Raw genomic sequence first — 23,511 nt, forward strand, 5'->3', positions numbered from 1 at the left:
CGCCCTAAAACGAATATACGGAGCTTCTGATAAGCAGGTCTTGACAAAAGGTTTATGACTAAACACACTTAGGGTACAAGATGGGCACTTCATCAGGATGTTACACGCTTCATGAAAGTGGTTTTAAAGATCAAATCTCCCATCAAAAGGTTTTGTCCCACATGGAATTACCATTAGTCTTGCAGTGTCTCACAGAATACCCAGTGAAATCATTAGAAGCACCGTTTAATGTCCTTACTTGGGATGTTATTCTGCTTGCTGCTCTGACTTCATGGGGAAGAGTTTCTGAGATGCAGGTATTTTCCTGTGAAGTCCCTTTTCACCATCATTCATGAATATATATTTTGAGGATGTTTCCTTAGTTTAGACCAAAATGTGGTCTCTCCCTTTCACATTAATCAGGAAGTTGTCCTTCCAGCTCTTTTTTCTAATCTTACCTCTGCGAAAGCAGCAGGAAAGCATAACCCTTTTGATCTATATTGATAGGATTTACTCTTAGATAAAGTGTTTGCCTTTTTGTGTTTCATTCTGGGTTCAAGAGGAAAACCAGCTACTTCTTCATCTGTAAATTGGTGGATTCAACAGCAGGAGTTTCCATGGAACAGATCTGCAGAACCCCAATGCAATAACAATTTCGAGCAAGTGTTCTTTATGCTGCTTTATCTTGATTTCTTTGAATTAAAGTGTGATTTAGCATGACTGTTTGGTAGCTTTGTTATTGCCCATAGTGTTGCTGCTATGGATTTGGACAAGTAAACAGAAACTTTATTCCATACTTACCTTAATTTTATTTTCCATAGTCAGTGTATGACAGCAGAGACTGTGTGTTTTTTGTATGGACTGGTTACCAAGCAGTGGAGGAGGAGAAGAAGGGTCTATTTGTTCTGTCTTTATTACCTGTTCTATAGGTGTTGGGGGCAGGGATATATCCATACTGATGCTTCCATGGACAATGACCAGGAAAAAGATAATTATGGCAATACATTTCTATTTTGTTTATTCTATATAATAATAAAAAAATAATTCGCTAGACACAAACACAAATTTGAAGGTTTCAAGAAAACCACTTGTATTTGTAGACACAGAGAAAGCATGTTTCTTATTGTGTTTTACAATTGGCTTGATTTTCTACAGACAAATCCTTGATTGTATGGATCAAAAATACAAATCAAATAGGACATAAATCAGACACATCGTGGTGTATTTCTGTAAGGAGCCTAAAACCACTGTATGTCTGTTTGATTTTTCATTGAAATTTACAATAAAGGAATTTCGATTTGAATTAACAGTGGTTAAATTAGGCTTCTGGTGGCCAATATTTAATTTGGAAGACAGACCATCATCCTGGCAAAAGCACAAGGATGTGGGTTTTAAAAGGTACACGCTTCAATCTAGGTTTAATCTAATATATATATATATATATATATATATATATATATATATATATATATATATATATACATATATATACATATATATATACACATATATATATATACATATATATATATATATACATATATATATATATACATATATATATACATACATACATACATACACACACACACACACACACACACATACATATATATATATATATATATACATATATATATACACAAAAAAAAACACAACCTTGATAAGTTTTCTAGATTTATTTACAATATTCAACACTGAACAGTTTCCAGAAGGAAGTTTCCTCAGAAATATCTGCAAAATGAAGAAAAAAAAAATTAGACGGAACAAAAAAGTTAAAATAAATAATATAACATGTGCTGCTAGCTGTGCCTAAACAGAAATATACTTCTTCAGAGATTTTACATACGTAGATCCCTAGATGCTCAGGACTGAATTTCTTACCATTTCATACCTCTGTGCCACTGAAATGGATAATTAAAAGGAGATATTATTTTGGTTCAATTCCTTTAAATATTATTTAGAAAAACTGGGGACACTCGAAACAGAAATAAGTACTGCAGGTTGTTCTATTGGCTATGCTGCCATACATGTGATGAATTTTACGCCCTTATGTTCAAATTTGTATGGGGAAGATAATTTTTTAGTACCAAGGAAGATTTAACTTACATACTTTGTGTTACCACCACTTAACTGAAAATTACTCCATTAAAAAAAAAAAAAAAAAAAAAAAAAAAAAATTGTGTTAAGCTTTTATTCATGTTATGTTCCATTTTCTTAACATTTTTATTAAATATTCGGTAATTGAAATCAGAAACATTGTAAATAAGTAGGGGGGGAAAAAAACACTATTTCTCCTCCTCTCTGTATTCTTTCTCTATACCATTTGCAGAGGACTAAATAGGGCACTCAGATGCGGATGTCTAGTTGCAAAATTTCTACATTTGGCTTGTATTTAAATATAGGATATTAGTAAACATAATATTAAAAAATCATGGGAAGTCACTGTTCCGATTTAAGCACAGCAAGCTTCTCCAATTAATGACCCGTATTTAATCTCTTCCTTTTTAAATCCACCTATTGTACAGCACTGCGATGAATATTGCTCTTTATAAATAAAAGTAATGGCATGTAAACACTTAACAGAGATCGGGCTTACCACAAATAAAAAGGATTAGTCTTCTTCAGGGTTTATCCCCAACTCTTCATCTGTCCATTTTGAAGGGTCAGGATACTCAAAGTGACCCTAAGACCAAACATAGGAACACATTTTCACAATGAATAAACAGGAAACTCCCTCAGAGAACTTTCTTATGAGTGGATTCCCCATATGTCACTAGAGGTGTGTTTAATCCTTTTTTTTTTTTGCAAGTTATAGGGCTATAAGTACAAGTAGGACATTGCCGTTTCAAAATATATATTTTTAAAATGTATCAATAGTTACATTGCAACACTTATCTGTCATAAATCTCTGAATTACACCTCACGTTTACATATTTTTTTTAAAGTAGACAACCCAAGGTAATCAATATGGGGTATGTGCATTCATTTTTAGTAGCCACTTAGTCACAAACACTGGCCAAAGTTGGCATTTATATTTGTTTGTGTGTTAAAAATGCCCCCCCAAAAAATTATGAAAGCTAACTTTGGCCAGTATTTGTGATTAAGTGGCTACTATAAAAGACTGAACATACCCAATTTGCAATACCTTTTGAAAATGGTATGCCATCATGGGGGTACATTTCTCATTCCTGAGCTACCATATGCTCTCAAAGGCAACATAACCAATCTGGCAAATTTCAATGTGAAAAGAAAAATGCGAAAATCAAGCCTTATATTTGCCCCTGTAACTTTCAAAAACGCTATAAAACCTGTACATGGGGGGTACTGTTATACTTGGGAGATGTCGCTGAACACAAATATTAGTGTCTCAAAACAGTAAAACGTATCACAAGAATGATATCATCATTTAAAGTGCCGTTTGTGTGTGAAAAATTCAAAAATCTTTACTTTTACTGACCATATCCTCACTGTGGTGGCAAAACAGTACATGTACAGGTTTTAGGGTGTCATGGAACGTTACAGGGATAAATACAGCGCTAGAAAAAAAATATTTAAAGTCTACGTGTATATTTATGAAATTATTTATGTAATTATGTATATGGATAAATATATTTCGATATATATATATATATATATAATTTCATTCTAAGTGTATTTTGATATAAATATATATATATATATATATTAATATAAAAAAAAGTTAGAATAAAATTATATATAATTTGTAAAATGTTACATTTTATTTTTAGAATATATACATATATAGACACACACACACACACACACGTGTAATTGAACTCCAAGTGTATTTTTATATTAATAAATGTATAGATTAATAAAAAAATACACTTAGTATGACGTTATATACAAGATATAGATGTATATACATATTATATACACACAGACACACTCCCAGCGTCAATCCTGATAAAAGTTCTGTTAGAGAACTGGAACGTTGATTCACTATGGCAGATGCTGAATAAAAGATAAGGATTTTTTTCCCACTGTATTTCTAAGTCCTTTAGTGCCATCTTTTAGGGATCGACCGATTATCGGTTTTACCGATATTATCGGCCAATATTCGGTATTTTCGGCAATATCGGTATCGGCCAATATAGCTACCAATATTGCCAATAATACCTCCTAGGACCGCCAGGCTCATTACAAGCCCGGCGGTCCTGGGGGGCCCACAGGAAGCTGTTTCTTACCTTTCTTGCAGCTCCTCCAGCTCCCCAGTGCAAATCTCGCGAGTCCCGCGGCCGCAGAGCAGTGCCACGGGTTACCATGGCAACGCGCTGCGCAGCACTAAGGGCCGCGAGATTTACACTGGGGAGCTGGAGGAGCTGCAAAAAAGGTAAGAAACAACTTCCTGCGGGCCCCCCCCCCCAGTACTTAACAAGCCACCGGACCACCAGGGAATACTATATCCCTCCTCCCTGGTAAGAAGCAGGGAGGGGGACAAAAAGAAAAGAAAAAAAAAAAAATGTAAATATAAAATAAAAAAATAATTAACAAACATCCCACCCCCATTTTACACAAATTACATCACTACACAAACACACATTAAATACATACACACTACACAAACACACACTGCATTACATACATACACACACTACACAAACACACTACACATACATACACACACACACTGCATTTCATACATACACACACACTGCATTTCATACATACACACTACACAAACACTGCATTACATACACACTACACAAACACACACTGCATTACATACATACACACACTACACAAACACACTACACAAACACACATTACATACATACACACACACACTGCATTTCATACATACACACACACACACACTGCATTTCATACATACACACACACACACACTGCATTTCATACATACACACACACACACACTGCATTTCATACATACACACACACACACACTGCATTTCATACATACACACACACACACTGCATTTCATACACACACACACACACACTGCATTTCATACATACACACACACACTGCATTTCATACATACACACACACACTGCATTTCATACATACACACTACACAAACACTGCATTACATACACACTACACAAACACACATTACATACATACACACACACACTGCATTTCATACATACACACACACACTGCATTTCATACATACACACACACACTGCATTTCATACATACACACACACACACTGCATTTCATACATACACACACACACTGCATTTCATACATACACACACACACTGCATTTCATACATACACACACACACTGCATTTCATACATACACACACACACTGCATTTCATACATACACACACACACTGCATTTCATACATACACACACACACTGCATTTCATACATACACACACACACTGCATTTCATACATACACACACACACTGCATTTCATACATACACACACACACTGCATTTCATACATACACACACACACTGCATTTCATACATACACACACACACTGCATTTCATACATACACACACACACTGCATTTCATACATACACACACACACACACACTGCATTTCATACATACACACTACACAAACACTGCATTACATACACACTACACAAACACACACTGCATTACATACATACACACACTACACAAACACACTACACAAACACACATTACATACATACACACACACACTGCATTTCATACATACACACACACACTGCATTTCATACATACACACACACTGCATTTCATACATACACACACTGCATTTCATACATACACACTACACAAACACTGCATTACATACACACTACACAAACACACACACACACAGCATTACATACACACTACACACACAAACTGCATTACATACACAATACACAAACACACTACACACTACTCACTATATATACACACTACACAAACACACACTGCATTCACTATACACACTACACAAATACACACTGCATCCACTACACACACAGCTCCCCTGTCTAAATACACTTCATCCACTACATGTGGCATGTATATTTTGTGCATTTACCGTTAGAAATAGTTTATTTTTTCAAAATGGTAAATGTACAGAATATCGGCAAGTTATCGGCTATCGGCGTGAAAGTTCACAGATTATCGGCTCTAAAAAAATCGATATCGGTCGATCCCTACTATCTTTACACAATCTATATCTATATCTAGATAGAGATAGAGAGACACACACAAATATAGCAGCTTGGCACTCTCCTTGCACTGTCAAAAAAATGGTAAAGCTTGCCTAGGTGCTACCTGCGTTAGATATGTATGAAAAATAGAATAAGGGGTGCACTCACAGTTCTGGTCATGAAATATAAGTGGTTTAATGGAACGAAAAAAAATGAAATTACATCTGTGATAATAAGTCGATGTTTCGAGCCCTTTAGGGTCTTTTTCAAGATCGTTCGCATATATTTTTGTAATAACTTTTTTTACATTTTATTTTACACATTCAGGGAGACTGCCGGTCAGTTCATGGAAGCCTATTGCGGCCATGTGACCGCTTTTTCAGAGCGATTACATGGCCCGCAGGGTCCTAATTTGCAGAGGGGGGACCGTCTGGGCTATCAGACAATCCCCCCCAGATGGAAAGGAACACCGATCGCTGGCGGGGGAACAGCAGTGATCAGGCAAGAACTAAGAATACCTCGGACGTATGTCTAAAGTCCTTAAGGACCGTTTTTGTTGTACGTACGCTGTCGGGAAGGGGTTAAAGCGAAACTGTCACTTATAGCCGGTTAAAGTTTGACGGGGTTGCGACTATTCTCCAATCCGCCTCAGAGTTCCAGGCGCTTGGCTGCTTTTTGCTGTTACCTTCTCCGGCCTCTAGCGGGTCCAAGGTAGGGAGCTCCCTCAAGTCCATGGTGTCGTTGGATGCCTTTCTTCCACCCTAATCTCCCCTCTAAAAAGCTCTGATAGGTGCCGCTGGGATCGAGAGTGCTTTACCACAAAGTTTTACCGGAACTCGGCAACTCCGCAATTCAACCAAGAGTTCCATAGAGTTTGTGGGTGCTTCTATACCAACACGGCAATTAAACCTGAATACTGAGGTTAAAAGGGGCGCTGAGCTGTGAGGCACGGCCTGGAGGGGTACTGGAGGAGATTATAGTCCTTTCAGGGAAGAGATGGCTGGGAGTCCTGCATATGTTGTTTCAATAGCGATGCGAGTGCAAATAACTTTGTTTAACAAAAAAAGGGGTCTTTGGGACTAGGTCCATAATCTATGGGCAGAAGGCTAGTCTTTGCGCCTCTCCAGGAGTTTGTGGCACGGGAGCCTCCGTTACAACAGCTATGCACTGTGTGTTCTGACACCTTGCGATTATGGCCAGCATTACGTTTTTCAGCCATTGGAGGGCAATACAGACATAGTGAAATTGAAAGGCCATGTTTAATTCGTGGAGCCAGGGAAAAATTATAACCACACCAAGTTACAAATTTCAGCCCTAGCCTTCATCTTGTCACTCTCAGGCGACATCTAGGAGGAAAGTGGCATAAGTAACATTATTGACCCATTTATCCAAATGTTAGTCCTCTTCATTCTTTTTACTTCCCATTTTCTTTTCTGGTTATTAGGTAGGAACCTCATCCCTAGTATGTGTTGTGAGCCGAAAAGAACTGGCATATATTACAGACAGGAACAGTCCAGGCTCATTTACAGCTTATGTTTTTATGCATTATAAAAGAAATGGGAGTTCATTTATTTTCTTATAAGTTCTGTTTCTTTAAAAGGACACTATAAGCACCCAGACCATCCAGCACTGTCCCAATCCTGTTAACCTGCAATTGTAATTTTTGCAGTGTTTGATAAACTGCAAAATTTACCTTGCAGGGTTAACAACACATGTCTGATAGACAGCCACTAGAGGGACTTCCGGGTGGTTAAGCGACTTTTGGTGAGGACATCCTTCGCATGAGGACATCCAGTGCCATCCAAAACCCCATGGGAAAGAATTATACGGGGGAAGTCATAATATGAGTGCGGCACTTGCCATGCATATGCACTAGGGCCCCCCTCCCGTGGGCTGACGGAGGAGGAGACATCATCACTGGAATCAGGTATGTGATAAATGGGGTTTTAAACCCTTCAGCACCATAGAGGGGAAGGGAGCACTATAGTATAGGTAACTATAGTGCTAGGAATTCAACTTTTTTCATTATATGTGATGAATAGAGCAGAGAATGTTTTACAAATTAGAAGTCACTAGTAGATATTGGTATCATAAAATGCAGTGTTTCTAAAACATATTATGATAGGATTATTGTAGCGGAGAGCTGTTTTCTCGCAGCTATTCTCCACTTTAGATCCAAGGAAGGCTCAGGAACAAGTCATTAGTAAATCCCCAGCAGAGTTTCCAGCAGGTAAAACGGTACAGCAGTATCCCCACAGCACTCCCAATAACTGGACGACACACAGTTTCAGGAGTAGAACTGACAATCGTTTATTCCAAGGTTTCTTATAAAGCCTGCTCCCATGCAAGGGAGGGAACTACAGTAATTAGGACAGTAACCAATACCATTCTTGTTACCTCCCACACATCTCCTCCCCTCAGAGTGAGTCATAATCCCCTTAAGTTGTACAGTAGTTTACCCCAAACTTGGATGTACCCCTAAACCATCATATATCTTTAATATCAGGGTACCGCTGGGTAGCCCTGATCTGGGTGAATATAATATCCAAAATTCACCCAGATCGGACCAGGGGTTCGGCAGTTACAGGCAAGTGAAGTTTGACCGACCGCACACGGGTTGGTATCCGAAAAGGGTTCCATGAGAATGGGCCCTGCGGTCGGTCTCCGTTCGGTAGTTAAAATAGACATTTACAATTGCCATCCACATTTGCATTCACCTAGATAGTGATTCCCTCATTCGGTACTTTATTACTACCGAATGGGGATTCGTTATGTCTCTCCGTTCGGCAGTTACGGAGCTCTGGAGGTCTCAGCGGTGTTTGATTGTCTGAGTGTCCGATTTGAGTTCCAGACACTCGACGACCAAACACCGCTGGGATTTTCATGCGTAAGATGGCCGCCGCCACGTGTACGCATGCCGAATGGCGGCCACCCAGATACAATGTTAATGAGCCGGTTAACTTGCGGTTTGGAAAGAATGTGAACCTTAATTGCTGGCACACTTCTCTCCGGGGTGGCCCCTCCGTTCGGTAGTTTCCATAAGTATATAGTACGGATGGAAACTACCGAATAACATATAATTCACATAATAAACAGGCGAACAGCAATTTCAACATAGGGAAAAATTATACGAACACAGTCACACAGGCATTTTGCAGGACAGGCTTACTGCATTCCGCTACACTGCTCCCCCTTGCCCACAAGCCGGCATACACAGTCTGATCCCACACGGATCGGCTTGGGGATGACCGGGGTGCTCACGGATCATTTCTCCAGATCAGTTTGTCGCGACAACCCGTCGGCGTTTCCGTTTTGCTTACCCGGGCGGTATTGAATGTTAAAGTCAAAAGGCTGTAGCGCCAAACTCCAGCGCAGCAGCCTGGCATTGTCCCCAGCCACCCGGTTCAGCCAGACTAACGGGTTGTGATCCGTGAGCAGCGAAAAAGCCTGTCCATACAAATAGGGTTGCAATTTCTTCAAGGCCCACACCACAGCCAGGCATTCCTTCTCGATGGCGGCGTAGCTTACTTCCCGGGGTAAAAGTTTGCGACTGATGTAAGCCACGGGATGTTCTCCGCCATCGGCCCCGACTTGGCTTAATACTGCCCCCAATCCAAACATAGAAGCGTCTGTGTGAACAAGAAAACGTTTAGTTGGATTGGGAGCGGCCAAGACAGGGGCATTAACAAGTGCGTCTTTCAAGTTTTGGAATGCCTGCTCACACTCCGGGGTCCAGGTTACTTGGCGGGGAAGGTTTTTACGGGTCAGGTCAGTGAGGGGTTTGGCCAGGGCACTATAATTGGGGACAAACTTCCGATAATACCCTGCTGTCCCTAAAAAGGCTAACACCTGGGTTTTAGTTGTCGGGGTAGGCCACTGGGATACTGCCTCTACTTTGGCGGGTTCCGGCTTCTGCTTACCACAGCCCACTCGGTGGCCCAGGTACTGTACCTCGGCCATCCCGATACTACATTTAGCTGGTTTTAGGGTCAAACCCGCCTCCCTGATCCTGTCTAGGACCGCTCCTATATGGGCCAAGTGTTCCTGCCAGGTATCGCTAAATATGGCAATATCATCGAGATATGCGCAGGTATAGTCTTGGAACCCATCTAGGAGACGGTCCACCATCCGCTGGAAGGTAGCCGGCGCGTTTTTCATCCCAAACGGCATGACCTTAAATTGGTACAGGCCGAATGGGGTGACAAAGGCGGACTTGGGGATGGCGTCCGGGGCCAGGGGAATCTGCCAATACCCTTTGCACAAATCAATCGTGGTAAGGTATTGCCCCCTGGCCATCCGGTCTAGTAACTCATCGATCCTAGGCATCGGGTATGCGTCGGATACGGTCTTCTCATTCAGTCTCCTGTAGTCCACGCAAAAGCGGGTCGTGCCGTCCCGCTTTGGTACGAGGACCACTGGAGATGCCCAGGGACTGAGGGCTCAATCACTCCTAATTGTATCATCTCCTCAATTTCTTTGCGCATATTCTCCCGGACCGCTTCAGGGATGCGGTACGGGGTCTGGCGCATGGGGAGTTGACCTGGGGTGTCTACTCGGTGGGTAGCCAGAGGGGTGTATCCAGGTACATTAGAAAAGGTTTCCTGCTTTTCCTGCAGTAGCTGTTGTACCTCGATACGCTCCTGTGGGCTCAACCGATCCCCCAATACAACTGCTCCTAAATCCCCAGCCAGCTGTCCATCTTCTAACAGATCGGGGAGGGGTAGGCTGTCGCTCTCTTCAGAGGTGGGGGCGCAGATCGCTGTCACCTCCTCTGAACGTTCCTGGTAAGGTTTCAGCATGTTCACATGGATCATGCGTCGCCCCCCATTCCCTGCGCAGTGGCCAATTATATACGTGGTGTCACATCGTTGTTCTACCACTCTATAAGGGCCTTGCCAGGCGGCCTGTAGCTTATCGTGTCGAACAGGTTTTAAAATTAAAACTTTCTGTCCGACCTGAAAGCTGCGGTCCCTGGCGCCTCTATCGTACCAGGTGCGCTGCCGCGTCTGAGCTGCCTGTAGGTTTTCCTTTACCGTCTTGGTGAGTGCTTCCAGGCGATCTCGAAGGGCCAACACATATGGTACAATAGGGGTACCGTCCACGCTACGGTCTCCTTCCCAGTGTTCTCTAATCAAGTCTAGGGGTCCCCTTACTCTCCTCCCGAATAGCAGCTCAAAAGGGGAAAATCCTGTAGATTCCTGCGGCACTTCCCTGTAAGCAAACAGTAAGTGCGGCAGGAATTTTTCCCAGTCTCGGTGAGTCTCTGCGAAGGTTCGGAGCATCTGCTTTAAGGTGCCATTGAACCGTTCGCAGAGCCCATTAGTCTGGGGGTGGTACGGAGCACTAATTATAGGCTTAATTTTACAGAACTTCCAGAGTTGTTGGGTAACCTCTGCCGTGAACTGAGTGCCCTGATCCGAGATGATCTCCCTGGGTAGCCCCATCCGGGAGAAAACCTGCATCAGCGCCTCAGCCACCGTCTCTGCATGTATATTAGTTAAAGCTACCGCCTCGGGGTAGCGCGTGGCATAGTCCACTACAGTCAGGATGTATCGTTTGCCCGAGGGGCTGGGTTTCCGGAAGGGACCTACAATATCTACGGCAACCCTATGAAAGGGTTCCTCAATTATGGGTAGGGGGTGCAGCTTCGCCTTATGCTTATCCCCCCTCTTTCCCACCCTCTGGCACGTGTCGCAGGTACTACAGTACCTGCGTACCTCCTGGCTAATCCCTGGCCAAAAGAAACTCTGGGTCAATCGATATCTGGTACGGCTGACCCCCAAATGTCCGGATAGCGGAATATCGTGCGCTATCCGGAGTAATTCGGTTCGGTACCTCTGAGGTACCACCAGCTGTCTTGTGGTAATGGGGTCTGACCCATCTATCTGTTTACTTGATTCCCGGTATAATAACTGTCGGTCCCATACAAATCTTTCCCCCTCCGCCCCCGGTTGGATAGAGGTGACCTTGTCTCGGTATACCTGTAAGGTGGGGTCAGTGACTACCTCGGCTACAAACTCGTCAGGAGGGGCCCAAGGGATACAGTCTAAGGAAGGGGAGGAATCTCTTACCTGGACCTCCGGCAGTGCGTTGTTTTGTTGGGTGCGGGCCTGTTGCCTGGTGACTACTGGGTGTGCTTCTTCAGTAGGTTGTGGTTCAAATGCGGAGGTGAGTTTGCCCAGGTCATTCCCCAGGACCACCTCAGCAGGTAATTGCGGCATTAGTCCCACTTCCACATTCCCGTACCCCGCACCCCAATGCAAATGTACCCTGGCTGTGTCTAGCCGATACACGGCTCCCCCTGCAACCCTGACAGCCACAGTCTTATTAAGTTTGGCCTTATCTGGAACCAAATGGCTTTGCACCAGGGTGATGGTGGCTCCTGAGTCTCTGAGCCCCTGCATAGGCTTCCCTTCCAGATATACGGTTTGCCTATGGTGCTGGCGGTTATCCGCCTGTGCCTGTAAGGGGTTGGCCTCATGCAGCACTTCCCACTGTTCCACAGTCGTGACTGGAACGGCAGAGCTGTAGGGAAGTGGTACCTCATCCTGGTAATGATGTGCTGCTGCTCTCGGTGGTGGTGGTGGGGGCCCTGGTCGGATCCAGGTGTTGCGTTCCCTGGACTGCGGACAATCTCGTTGGTAATGTCCCCACCTCTGGCATCGGTGGCATTGCACAGAAGCAGGTGTGCGGTATCTCGGCTGCGCTGGTGCTGGTGGAGGAAGGGATCTTGGTGGGGGTTGAGGGTTAGGAGAAAATGAATTTACCCCCAGTGGCCGCATGGCCGGTTTGTTACCCACTGTCTTGGTTTGTCTGCGAGCATCCATAAAGTCATCTGCCTTTTTGGCAGCCTCGGTGAGGGTGGTGGGGTTACGGTCCCTCACCCATTCCTGCAGTTCTGAGGATATCCCCTCATAAAACTGCTCCAACAGCAGCATTTGTAATAAGTCCTCCATGGACCTCGCTTTACTCGACTGCATCCACCCAAGGGCTGCCCTTTCTAGTCGGCAAGCCCACTCCGCATGTGAATCTTTGTCCACCTTTTTCAATTCCCTGAAACGTCTCCGGTATGCCTCTGGTGTTATTGCATACCGGGCCAAGATAATCTCTTTCACCCGGTTATAGTTCCTAATTTCCACATCTGGTACAGTGCTGTAGGCTTCCGCTGCCCTTCCTGACAGCCGTCCCGCTAATATGGGTACCCATTCTTCCCTTGGTATGTTATGCAGTGTACATAGTCTCTCAAAGTCCTGTAGGAAGGCATATATATCCTCCTCTGCTTCCACATACGTTTTAAAAGCTTGGTAGGGAATTTTGGGCTTACCCTCTTGTGTTATAGCTCCTGCGGTGCCTCTTTCTGGTGTTTGTGGTCTCCTGTTTCTCTTTACAAATTCCTGCACCTCTGTCATGGTTTTAGAGATGATCTCTGTGGGTGGGTTTTCCCCATAGAAGGCCAGTCTGTATTGTAATTGCCTTTGGAACTCCTCCTGTTCTGTTTCAGGTCTTTGTTCCGTGGCCTGGACCTCCTCTGCTCTGTATTCTGCCATTACTTCGGTGATAAGCGTTGCTTTGGATTTGCTGCTGGCAGAGACACCTTTTGCTTCCAGAAGGTCTTTCAAGGTGGTTCTTTTTAGCGTAGAAAGGTCAATCTCCATTAATCCTTGTTCCTCTGTGAGTCTGGATCCCACCGCTGCCAACCAATGTAGCGGAGAGCTGTTTTCTCGCAGCTATTCTCCACTTTAGATCCAAGGAAGGCTCAGGAACAAGTCATTAGTAAATCCCCAGCAGAGTTTCCAGCAGGTAAAACGGTACAGCAGTATCCCCACAGCACTCCCAATAACTGGACGACACACAGTTTCAGGAGTAGAACTGACAATCGTTTATTCCAAGGTTTCTTATAAAGCCTGCTCCCATGCAAGGGAGGGAACTACAGTAATTAGGACAGTAACCAATACCATTCTTGTTACCTCCCACACATCACCTCCCCTCAGAGTGAGTCATAATCCCCTTAAGTTGTACAGTAGTTTACCCCAAACTTGGATGTACCCCTAAACCATCATATATCTTTAATATCAGGGTACCGCTGGGTAGCCCTGATCTGGGTGAATATAATATCCAAAATTCACCCAGATCGGACCAGGGGTTCGGCAGTTACAGGCAAGTGAAGTTTGACCGACCGCACACGGGTTGGTATCCGAAAAGGGTTCCATGAGAATGGGCCCTGCGGTCGGTCTCCGTTCGGTAGTTAAAATAGACATTTACAATTGCCATCCACATTTGCATTCACCTAGATAGTGATTCCCTCATTCGGTACTTTATTACTACCGAATGGGGATTCGTTATGCCTCTCCGTTCGGCAGTTACGGAGCTCTGGAGGTCTCAGCGGTGTTTGATTGTCTGAGTGTCCGATTTGAGTTCCAGACACTCGACGACCAAACACCGCTGGGATTTTCATGCGTAAGATGGCCGCCGCCACGTGTACGCATGCCGAATGGCGGCCACCCAGATACAATGTTAATGAGCCGGTTAACTTGCGGTTTGGAAAGAATGTGAACCTTAATTGCTGGCACACTTCTCTCCGGGGTGGCCCCTCCGTTCGGTAGTTTCCATAAGTATATAGTACGGATGGAAACTACCGAATAACATATAATTCACATAATAAACAGGCGAACAGCAATTTCAACATAGGGAAAAATTATACGAACACAGTCACACAGGCATTTTGCAGGACAGGCTTACTGCATTCCGCTACAATTATAATATGAAATAACACTATAGCTCCTTCATGAAATAATAAACTAAATATGCTTTTTTTTTTTTTTTAAAACCTACAAAAATGTAAATAAAAGATGTTTACTTGTGAACTATAAAAACATATTTTGCCGGTACAGAAGAATAGGCAATCCTCTTATTTGAAGATTGCATCCTTAATATATTTTTATATTTTGAGTTGTATTCTAGGATTTGTTTGTCAAGATACAGGAATTGAGACTACACATTTTTGTGAGATTTTCATAAAAGTTTTTAAAAATAATATTGGAAGGTTAAATATATGAAAACCGAGTTCTAAACACATTGATTATCATTTCAAATAACATATTCCATAGACATTATTTTTTCCTCATTGGAACAAATGGCTTTGAGGAACACAAGTTAAGGGGTCTTCCTATCATTGCACATTAAGACTACTATATCTATAAATACAGTTCTCACCAGCACTGCATCGGTATCGTGCCATAGATGCCAAAGAATCCAGAACCACATGAAGCCACTGAGAAACTCTGCCTGCCAGACCTGTGACTTTGTCAACTCTGGAAACTGTCTATAGCGAGGTTCAATGTGGACTCCTCCACCAGCACTGAAAAATAATTTTTAAAAAAAATCACGTCATCCAAACAATATGTTCACACATCACCAGAATTCATCTCAAAACAAATTAACACTTTAAAAAAAAAAAAACGAAAACACACCTTATATAAGAATTCTTACATCTTCCATTGTGATATTTTAAACATTTTTTTCATCCCAGTATGCATTACAGGTGTGCCTGTTTTTTTTTTTCTTTCTTTCTACATATCTGCTATCTTAAATAGGCAATGGATACCACCACTTAAAACATTGTAAGAGTCTTGTTATTTTACACAGTTACCTACTTTTTTCCCCCATGATGCTAAAATAGGAAGATGACACCATAATGACTTCAAATGAAAGTCACATCAGGAGTTTGGCCTGGAGATGTCACGGAAAAAAATAAGTTTACTTAAATGACATGCCCAGACTTTTGCTTTTCATAAAACAATGGAGCTATAAGATTTAAATTATTATATCTAAACATAAAACAAGCATTACCAGAAATATATGCTTCAATAAGGAGCATGGTAAAAGGGATATATTCTATTCAAAGAACCTCTGACCAGTAAAGGTTTGGGGCAATGCTCATCAGTTTTTTTTTTTTTGTTGTTTTTTTTTTTTAAAGGAGCCACAATGGCAAGAGGCAGCAAATAGGAGGACCACACTTACTACAAAACCCTGTGGCCTACCAGTTTAGCAAATTTCCTCCCACAGAATACATACAACTTAAAGTAACATAATGTTGGGAATACAAATGTGTATTCCTAACACTATAGTGCCCTGGTGGCCACTAGATGCATTTAACCACTGCAATGAAAACATTGCCATTCTGCACACAGGAAAGAGACATGGCACACAAACCACTTCATTGAGATGAAGTGGTCTGGGGGCATATAGTGTCACTTTAAACAGAATACAAAAAATAAAATAAAATATAAAAGACACCAGAATGGTTAACTTAGAATATACATAGCACTGTAAAGAGGGGCGGGGTATATAACACATAATATATCATGGCTCACTTAGTGCAATGCGGATTGTTCTAATGTATTGCTCTGAAGACTAGTTACTGCTGTGCTAGATCACTGTGCATCTGTTTGTGAAGTAGCCAGTTTAATTTATGAAAGAAAAATAAAATGAATGGAGCTACTGAGAAGCTGATCAATATAGCCCTTGTGGCTATCCACTTGGGCAGCAGTTTCGTTCAAACCTCGAGAAAAAAAACAACAAAAAAACAACAAGGCTAATCTACAGATCTCATAAACAGCTGCTGGGCAGGGATTGAATGGATAGCATAACTGTTGAAGATACATTTCTAAAACAGCTCATATAGTTTGTTATTTTTTTTTTGTGGATTGAGCAAAGGCTCCTTTCCGCTGCTGCAAAACCCCTGCAATTTTTATTCGGTCATTGTCATTTATATTTACCATATATTATATAAAGCATTATATATACTGAGGCTGGAGTGCTCCTTTAGAGTGTCAGCCTAGGCTCCACATCTAATACAGGAGGCCTAGGTGCCATTCCAGAAACATTCAAATAGTTCTGGATTGGTTTGACACTTATCCAAGTCTGTTGGGACCTCTGGTCCAGTCTCTTTTCCCCTGACAAATCTACTGCTGAGGTTCTCTTCTTGCAACAACAGATATATTTTTTTGTCCCTCTTTGGGCATGCTACATTGGCTGAGAACGTCTATCCAAACACTGGTAGCAATATCAGAGGAGGCTGGACCAGAGCTGCCATGGGAACTCAAGTAAAAGACACACCATTTGCTAATGGTCTGACTTCTGACTGTACCAGGGGACTCCTGACACCACAGCAGGCTTCAGTGGTTTTGGTAATTAGACTGCCCCTTTAAAGACTTGATATTCTACTGCAACGTTATAACGCATGACCATTTCCCAATTAATGTGTCATTTGAAGTGTCCATCAGTTCACACTGTGCCTAGAGCGGTATCAGCTACACCCAAGGCCCAAAGAAGGCCGAACGATCGTCCGGGGTTGCTGTATCTCTCGTGTAGAGAGAACTTGCCCGCTTTTCTGTTCTGAGCTGCCGTGAGTGTGGGATCGGTCTGATAAGTAAATGGTACGGGTTCTCTGTAATGGCACAAGTGAGCAAAAACAATTGTAAGACCCTAGCAGGGATTTACCGAAGGGCATGGAGGTATGGAGCTTTTGCCCTTTCTCAGAGTGCTTTGGTTTTATAGCAGAGTCCACTCCCACTGACTGATATATATATATAGCTATAGATACAGACAGACACACAGACAGAGATAGATATATACAGACAGACAGACACACAGAAAGACAGTAGGTGAAGTACAGTGGATCTGACCATGGTAGAGCCCCTCCCCTTCTCTCTCACACTCCATAGTCAGCACTTACTTCCGGACCCCGGTCTTGGATCTCAAGTTGCCCCCCAGCAGCCGGCTCCCGGCCTTCAGGGCGCCTGCAATGCGGACTAAGGAAGACATGGCACCGCCACGGTCCGGGACAATGTCACCTTTTACGACAGGAGTGTGCGCTGGGCGCTGATTGGTTCCCTCTCTGGCACCGTGAGCTGTGATTGGCTAATGCAGGCGTGCGTTGTGATTGGCTACGATGAAGATCCAGGCAGGTCCTGATTGGCTGACATACAGAAGCAGATCCCAACCATCTGAACACAGGGGGGGTGTTTGCTGCGGACGCTACCATTAAATAGTAGCAGCCACAGATATACATGGCTTCAGAAAAAGAGACGGACTGGCCATACATTGATTTACACCAGATTAAACGCCATGTGCCCGCGGACCTCATAACTGATGTCACATAATGTTTATCAGGTTATCACTGTGGAATACTGTGTATAGAATCTTATACTCCCAGCCCCACCCCCGGACTGTACCATTATAATACCCGAGCCAAGCAATGTTCATTATAGTTACACGGCGCGTGTTATTTCGATGTGTTTGTATAATGTGCTACTGCCGGTTTTGGGTTTAAGATCAAATTATTCTTAAAAATAATAATTAGTGAAGCTAACTCCTTTTTATGTATATACTCACACCCCCGAACTCTGCTGTAAATGGTTACTGCGGTTTCCATGGTTTCCTTAGTACACTGTGCTTCCATGGAGCCACTCTGATACCAAGATAGAACTCTAAGCATCAAGATAGAACTCTAAGCATCGAGATAGAACTCTGATACCAAGACAGAACTCTGGGCATCAAGATAGAACTCTGATAACAAGATAGAACTTTGGGCATCAAGATAGAACTCTGATACCAAGACAGAACTCTGGGCATCAAGATAGAACTCTGATAACAAGATAGAACTTTGGGCATCAAGATAGAACTCTGATACCAAGACAGAACTCTGGGCATCAAGATAGAACTCTGATAACAAGACAGAACTCTGGGCATCAAGATAGAACTCTGATAACAAGACAGAACTCTGGGCGTCAAGATAGAACTCTGATAACAAGATAGAACTCTGATACCACAATAGAACTCTGGGCATCGAGATAGAACACTAAGCATCAAGGTAGAACTCTGGGCATCAAGATAGAAATCTGATACCAAAATGGAACTCTGATACCTAGATAGAACTCTGGGCGTCAAGATAGAACTGTAAGCATCAAGCCAGAACTCAGGACATCAAGATAGAACACTAAGAATCAAGATAGAAATCTGATACCAAGACATAACTCTAAGCATCAAGATAGAACTCTGAGCATCAAGACAGAACCCTTAGCATCAAGATAGAACTCTGATACCAAGATAGACATCAAGAGGTGAGTTCAGTACCCAGGAATTTCACATACAGAGGCGTAACTAGAAACCCCTCGATGTGTCTCATTTACCCATGTGTCTCATTCTCTACCCCAGCCCATCTATTTCTCTCATTCCCCCCCCCCCAAGTGTCTCATTTCCTCACCCCCATGTGTAACCTTATGTCTCATCCCCCCCACAAAGCCCCTCTATGTGTTTATTCCCCCCAGGCACCTCCATGTATCTTTCTCCCCCTCCATATGTCTGCTATGTTTTCAGCTGCAGGGTTAAAACCAGGGGGACCTGGCACCCAGACCACTTCATTGATCTGAAGTGGTCTGGGTGCCTATAGTGGTCCTTTAACCCCTTAAGGACACATGACACGTGTGACATGTCATGATTCCCTTTTATTCCAGACCACTAGTCCTTTAGGGGTTAAGGGTTATCCCATAGCACCATGACCACTTAATGGACTTAAAGGGGTCAGGATGCCTGGGGTCTGTATGTGCAGAGATTTACTTTGAAATGCTGTATATACAGAGATAAATCCATATGCTGCCGATGTGACTCCACCTTTAGTAGCATCACTGGGGTGTAAAGTTCCAGGTTGCTAATGTTAATTTTATTACATGACAGGAGGCTTCGTATTTTTGCATATCTCTCTTTACTAAAACTCCATAGCAGTAAAGAAAGTGATAATAAGAACCAATCAAAAAACAGTAGGAGGTATAGTATTCCCAGTGAACAGGCTCCACCCCCTCTTTCTTTACTGCTCCATCAGCAGACAGGTCAGAATATTGAGCTCCTCACATTTATTCATTATTTGTTTTATTTGACTTTGTTATAACCCTGTTATTTACTGTTTACACTCTTATTCTTTATTCTTTGCTTATACCTTATTGCCTCATTTTCTGATATTTTCTATTTGCTTGGGGCTCCTTTATTTACCTTTGCCCTTTTGTACTCTGGGCACCCTGCTTATCCCTCCCGGTTTCCGTTTTATTCCGGGCATTTTCGCCGTTTTTTTTTATTCCCCTTTCTCTAAGGAATCCTTGGCTACACAGCCCTTTCCACTCCCGGCCGCCTAACCGCGCGTTTTAACGCTCCGGCCGGTGGCCGGATCTACTTTCCCACACTTTCAGTGTGACGGCGGCCATCTTGGATCTCGCGAGACCCGCGGCCGCCATCTTGGAGCCTCATACACACTCGGTTGCTGAGATCTGCATCTACTCGGAACCTCCAAGGTAAGCATATATATTTATATCCTTTCTGCTCAGGTTTATGTTAATCCGCCTGTTGTCACATCTAGTTATTCATTCATACTCCCTTACTGTTTCAGATTGCTATCAACTCACATTGCTCTCATCCAGGCAGGGGTCCCCACAGACAGTCTCTGTTACTCCTGTGGTATATGTGCACTATAGGGCTCAATACCCTGTGCTCCCTGGGGTCAAACCCCATAAAGGTGAATGCCTATCAGAGCTCTACTGTTGTAACCTCTGTATACTGGGTGCTGCCCAGGCTGCCTATCAGAGCTCTACTGTTGTAATCTCTGTATCCTGGGTGCTGCCCAGACTGTCTATCAGAGCTCTGCTATTGCAACCTCTGTATACTGGGTGCTGCCCAGACTATAAAACCCAATACTACCCTGCTGGGGTTATACCTGGTACTGCTGGTACCATAACTATCGTAGGATACTCTCCTACCGTTGACCCCTGCCTTACTGCCCTCTTACCAGTGGCAAGTCCTTACCAAACATTATGGAAGACTCACAAAGTACCCCAGTGGATTTTCAATCCATGGTTAATGCAGCAGTGGCCGCGTCTATGGAAAATGCCCTATCACACATGATGGCCGCTCAACCAGAACGCTCCAAGCCACGCCACTCACGCCAAGACACTGAGTCTGAAGACTCTGAAACCCAGTCTAAAGACGACACCCGGGCTAGTAAACGCCGTTGGAAAGGGAAAACAGACCCCAAACTGAACAAAGGCAAAAGACCCACCAAGCGGAGCAAAACGACTACATCTGTCGCCCCTGCTCCTACCCAAGTACTATCCTCAGAGGAGGAAGAAGATATCGATGGCACTATGGCCATCTTGGACGAATGGCAAGCTAACGCATCCCATTCTGACGACGACGCCTGGGACTCAAGATCTAAACCCTTTCATACAGGGGATTCAGACTCTCTCGCTGCAGAATGGCAATGGACAGGGGACAACACCCTGCCTCAGGACGAAGCTATTCTGGACCCCATGGGCCAGACACTCTTTGATCCACGTAACATCAGACACCCCCTCTCGACAGACTGGACACCCCCGGAACACCTGGCTAAGTTTATGCACTTATGGATGCGTAAACCCATGGACAAGGTAGTTCGCAACCGACTGAGATCGGAATGTCCCCGCCCTTCCCTGCCAGATCAAGTAGCCATGACACCTGAATTCGACCAAGTAATCACTACTTTCATGAGTAGAGGCGGTCACAACCCCTGCCGCGGGGTGGAGAGGGGATTCAAAGGAGTCCAAGACAAACTCCTAGATACCTCCGGACCCCTATCACGCATTATGTACCTGGCAGACGATGCTTTCCAACGGGCAGACCAATTCGATGCCGATATGGTCAGGGAATGGGCTCATGATATCCGCGAATGGGCTCAACGCGGTTTTTGTTTCCTCGGAAATGCAAATGTGGCCCTCTCATCTGAGAGGCGTAAGGCAGCACTTCTCCGCATAGACGGGAAGTTGGTGGATTTGGGCACCAAGGAACTCGGACCTCTGGCACAGGGCAAGTTATTTGGAGACCCTTTCCTAAAGGAATTGAATCGCCACGTCAACGTCTTTACCTCATTGAGTAAAGCCCAGACCTCAATGAGGAGGGTTTTCAGACAATACCCCACTAGGGGTGTTTTTGGACTGGCTGGCCGCCACAGGGGCCGTGCTGCCAGCCGTTTCTGGCCTTCAGGCCCCCGATCCTCAAGACCGCAACCCTTCTACCCAGAAACGGGATACCGCCAACCTTTCACCTTCTCAAGAGGCTCAGACAGGGGATGCAGTACCCGAGGACGTGGCAGATCCCGCTTCACTCCAGGTAAGCTATCATCTACCTATGACCACCTTGCATGCAGGCCTTCTCTCTCTTTTCTTTCAGAACTGGACGACCATTTCGTCAGACGCTTGGATACTCCAGACGGTACAGGGATACATCATAGATTTCGTCAGCACACCCTACCAAGAGTCCCCACCACGAGCGATCAACTGTTCGACAGAGGACTCCAAGCTCATCCAAGCCGAACTTCAGGAACTCTACAACAAGGGGGCGATAGAACCCGCCACAGACGCCTGAGGATTCTTCAGCAACATTTTCTTAGTGAAAAAGAAGACAGGAGACCTCCGACCGGTCATAAACCTACGTACACTCAATGCTCACGTGGTCTACCGCCACTTCAAAATGGAGGGAATCCACCTTTTACGGGACCTCCTACAAGACGGCGATTGGTTCACAAGATTGGACCTCAAGGATGCCTACCTTTCAGTACCGGTTCATATCGACAGCAGATGCTTCCTCCGCTTCCTGTGGAACGATCAACCATGGCAATTCACTTGCCTCCCTTTCGGCCTCAGTTCGGCCCCATGGTGTTTCACCAAACTGTTGAAGCCGGTAGTTACTCATCTGCACGCAAGAGGAATTCGCTGCATTATATACCTGGACGACCTCCTAATCTTCTGCTCCGTCAAATCAAGACTCAGACTACACACACGTTTTGCCATGGAACTCCTAGAATCCCTAGGGTTTACGATAAACCATCAGAAATCCGCTACAACTCCGTCCCAAACCATACAGTTCCTGGGCTTCGAAATCGACTCGGTCTCCAGCACGCTGCGTCTACCGGCGACCAAGATCGCAGCGATTCGGAAGGAAATCCGAAAGACGATCCGATGCCAATCAGTTCCCCTACGCAATCTAGCTCGAATCGTAGGCCTCCTCTCGGCATCCATCCAGGCCATCTTCCCGGGCACGCTCCACAGGGCGATGCAACGCCTCAAGGCATCCTTCCTACGCCGGAACCCCACTTACGATCAACCTGTACCAGTGACGGCAGAAGTCCGGGAGGAACTTCAATGGTGGCTGGACAGCATGCAGGCCTGGAACGGCCGAGCTATCTTCGGCGAAACCCCAGATTTCGTGCTGGAATCGGACGCCAGCCTTTGGGGTTGGGGCGCCACGAGCGAGGATGTATCGACAGGGGGAACCTGGACTCCACAGGAACTCAACCTACACATC

The 23,511-nt window shown here is 44.0% G+C and overlaps 2 protein-coding genes across 2 annotated transcripts in view; one reads left to right on the top strand and one right to left on the bottom strand.

Moving 5' to 3' along the window:
* Positions 1 to 1,643: 1,643 nt before the first annotated feature.
* NDUFB2 (NADH:ubiquinone oxidoreductase subunit B2) lies at positions 1,644 to 18,019 on the bottom strand. Its single transcript, XM_063445310.1, has 4 exons — positions 17,864 to 18,019; positions 15,340 to 15,484; positions 2,579 to 2,665; positions 1,644 to 1,713 (listed from the first exon to the last, which is right to left on the bottom strand). The coding sequence occupies exons 1-3, from the start codon at positions 17,950 to 17,952 to the stop codon at positions 2,594 to 2,596; spliced, it is 306 nt and encodes a 101-aa protein (XP_063301380.1). The 5' UTR covers positions 17,953 to 18,019; the 3' UTR covers positions 1,644 to 1,713; positions 2,579 to 2,593.
* Positions 18,020 to 18,460: 441 nt separating this feature from the next.
* LOC134602584 (uncharacterized) overlaps positions 18,461 to 23,511 on the top strand; it is a 41,984-nt gene continuing 36,933 nt past the window's right edge. Inside the window, exon 1 of the mRNA XM_063447597.1 lies at positions 18,461 to 19,250. The gene's annotated coding sequence lies outside the window, so the exon portion shown is untranslated. The remainder of the gene's footprint in view (positions 19,251 to 23,511) is intronic.

Source organism: Pelobates fuscus, chromosome 3 (assembly GCF_036172605.1).
Source record: "Pelobates fuscus isolate aPelFus1 chromosome 3, aPelFus1.pri, whole genome shotgun sequence".
NCBI classification, from domain to species: domain Eukaryota; kingdom Metazoa; phylum Chordata; class Amphibia; order Anura; family Pelobatidae; genus Pelobates; species Pelobates fuscus.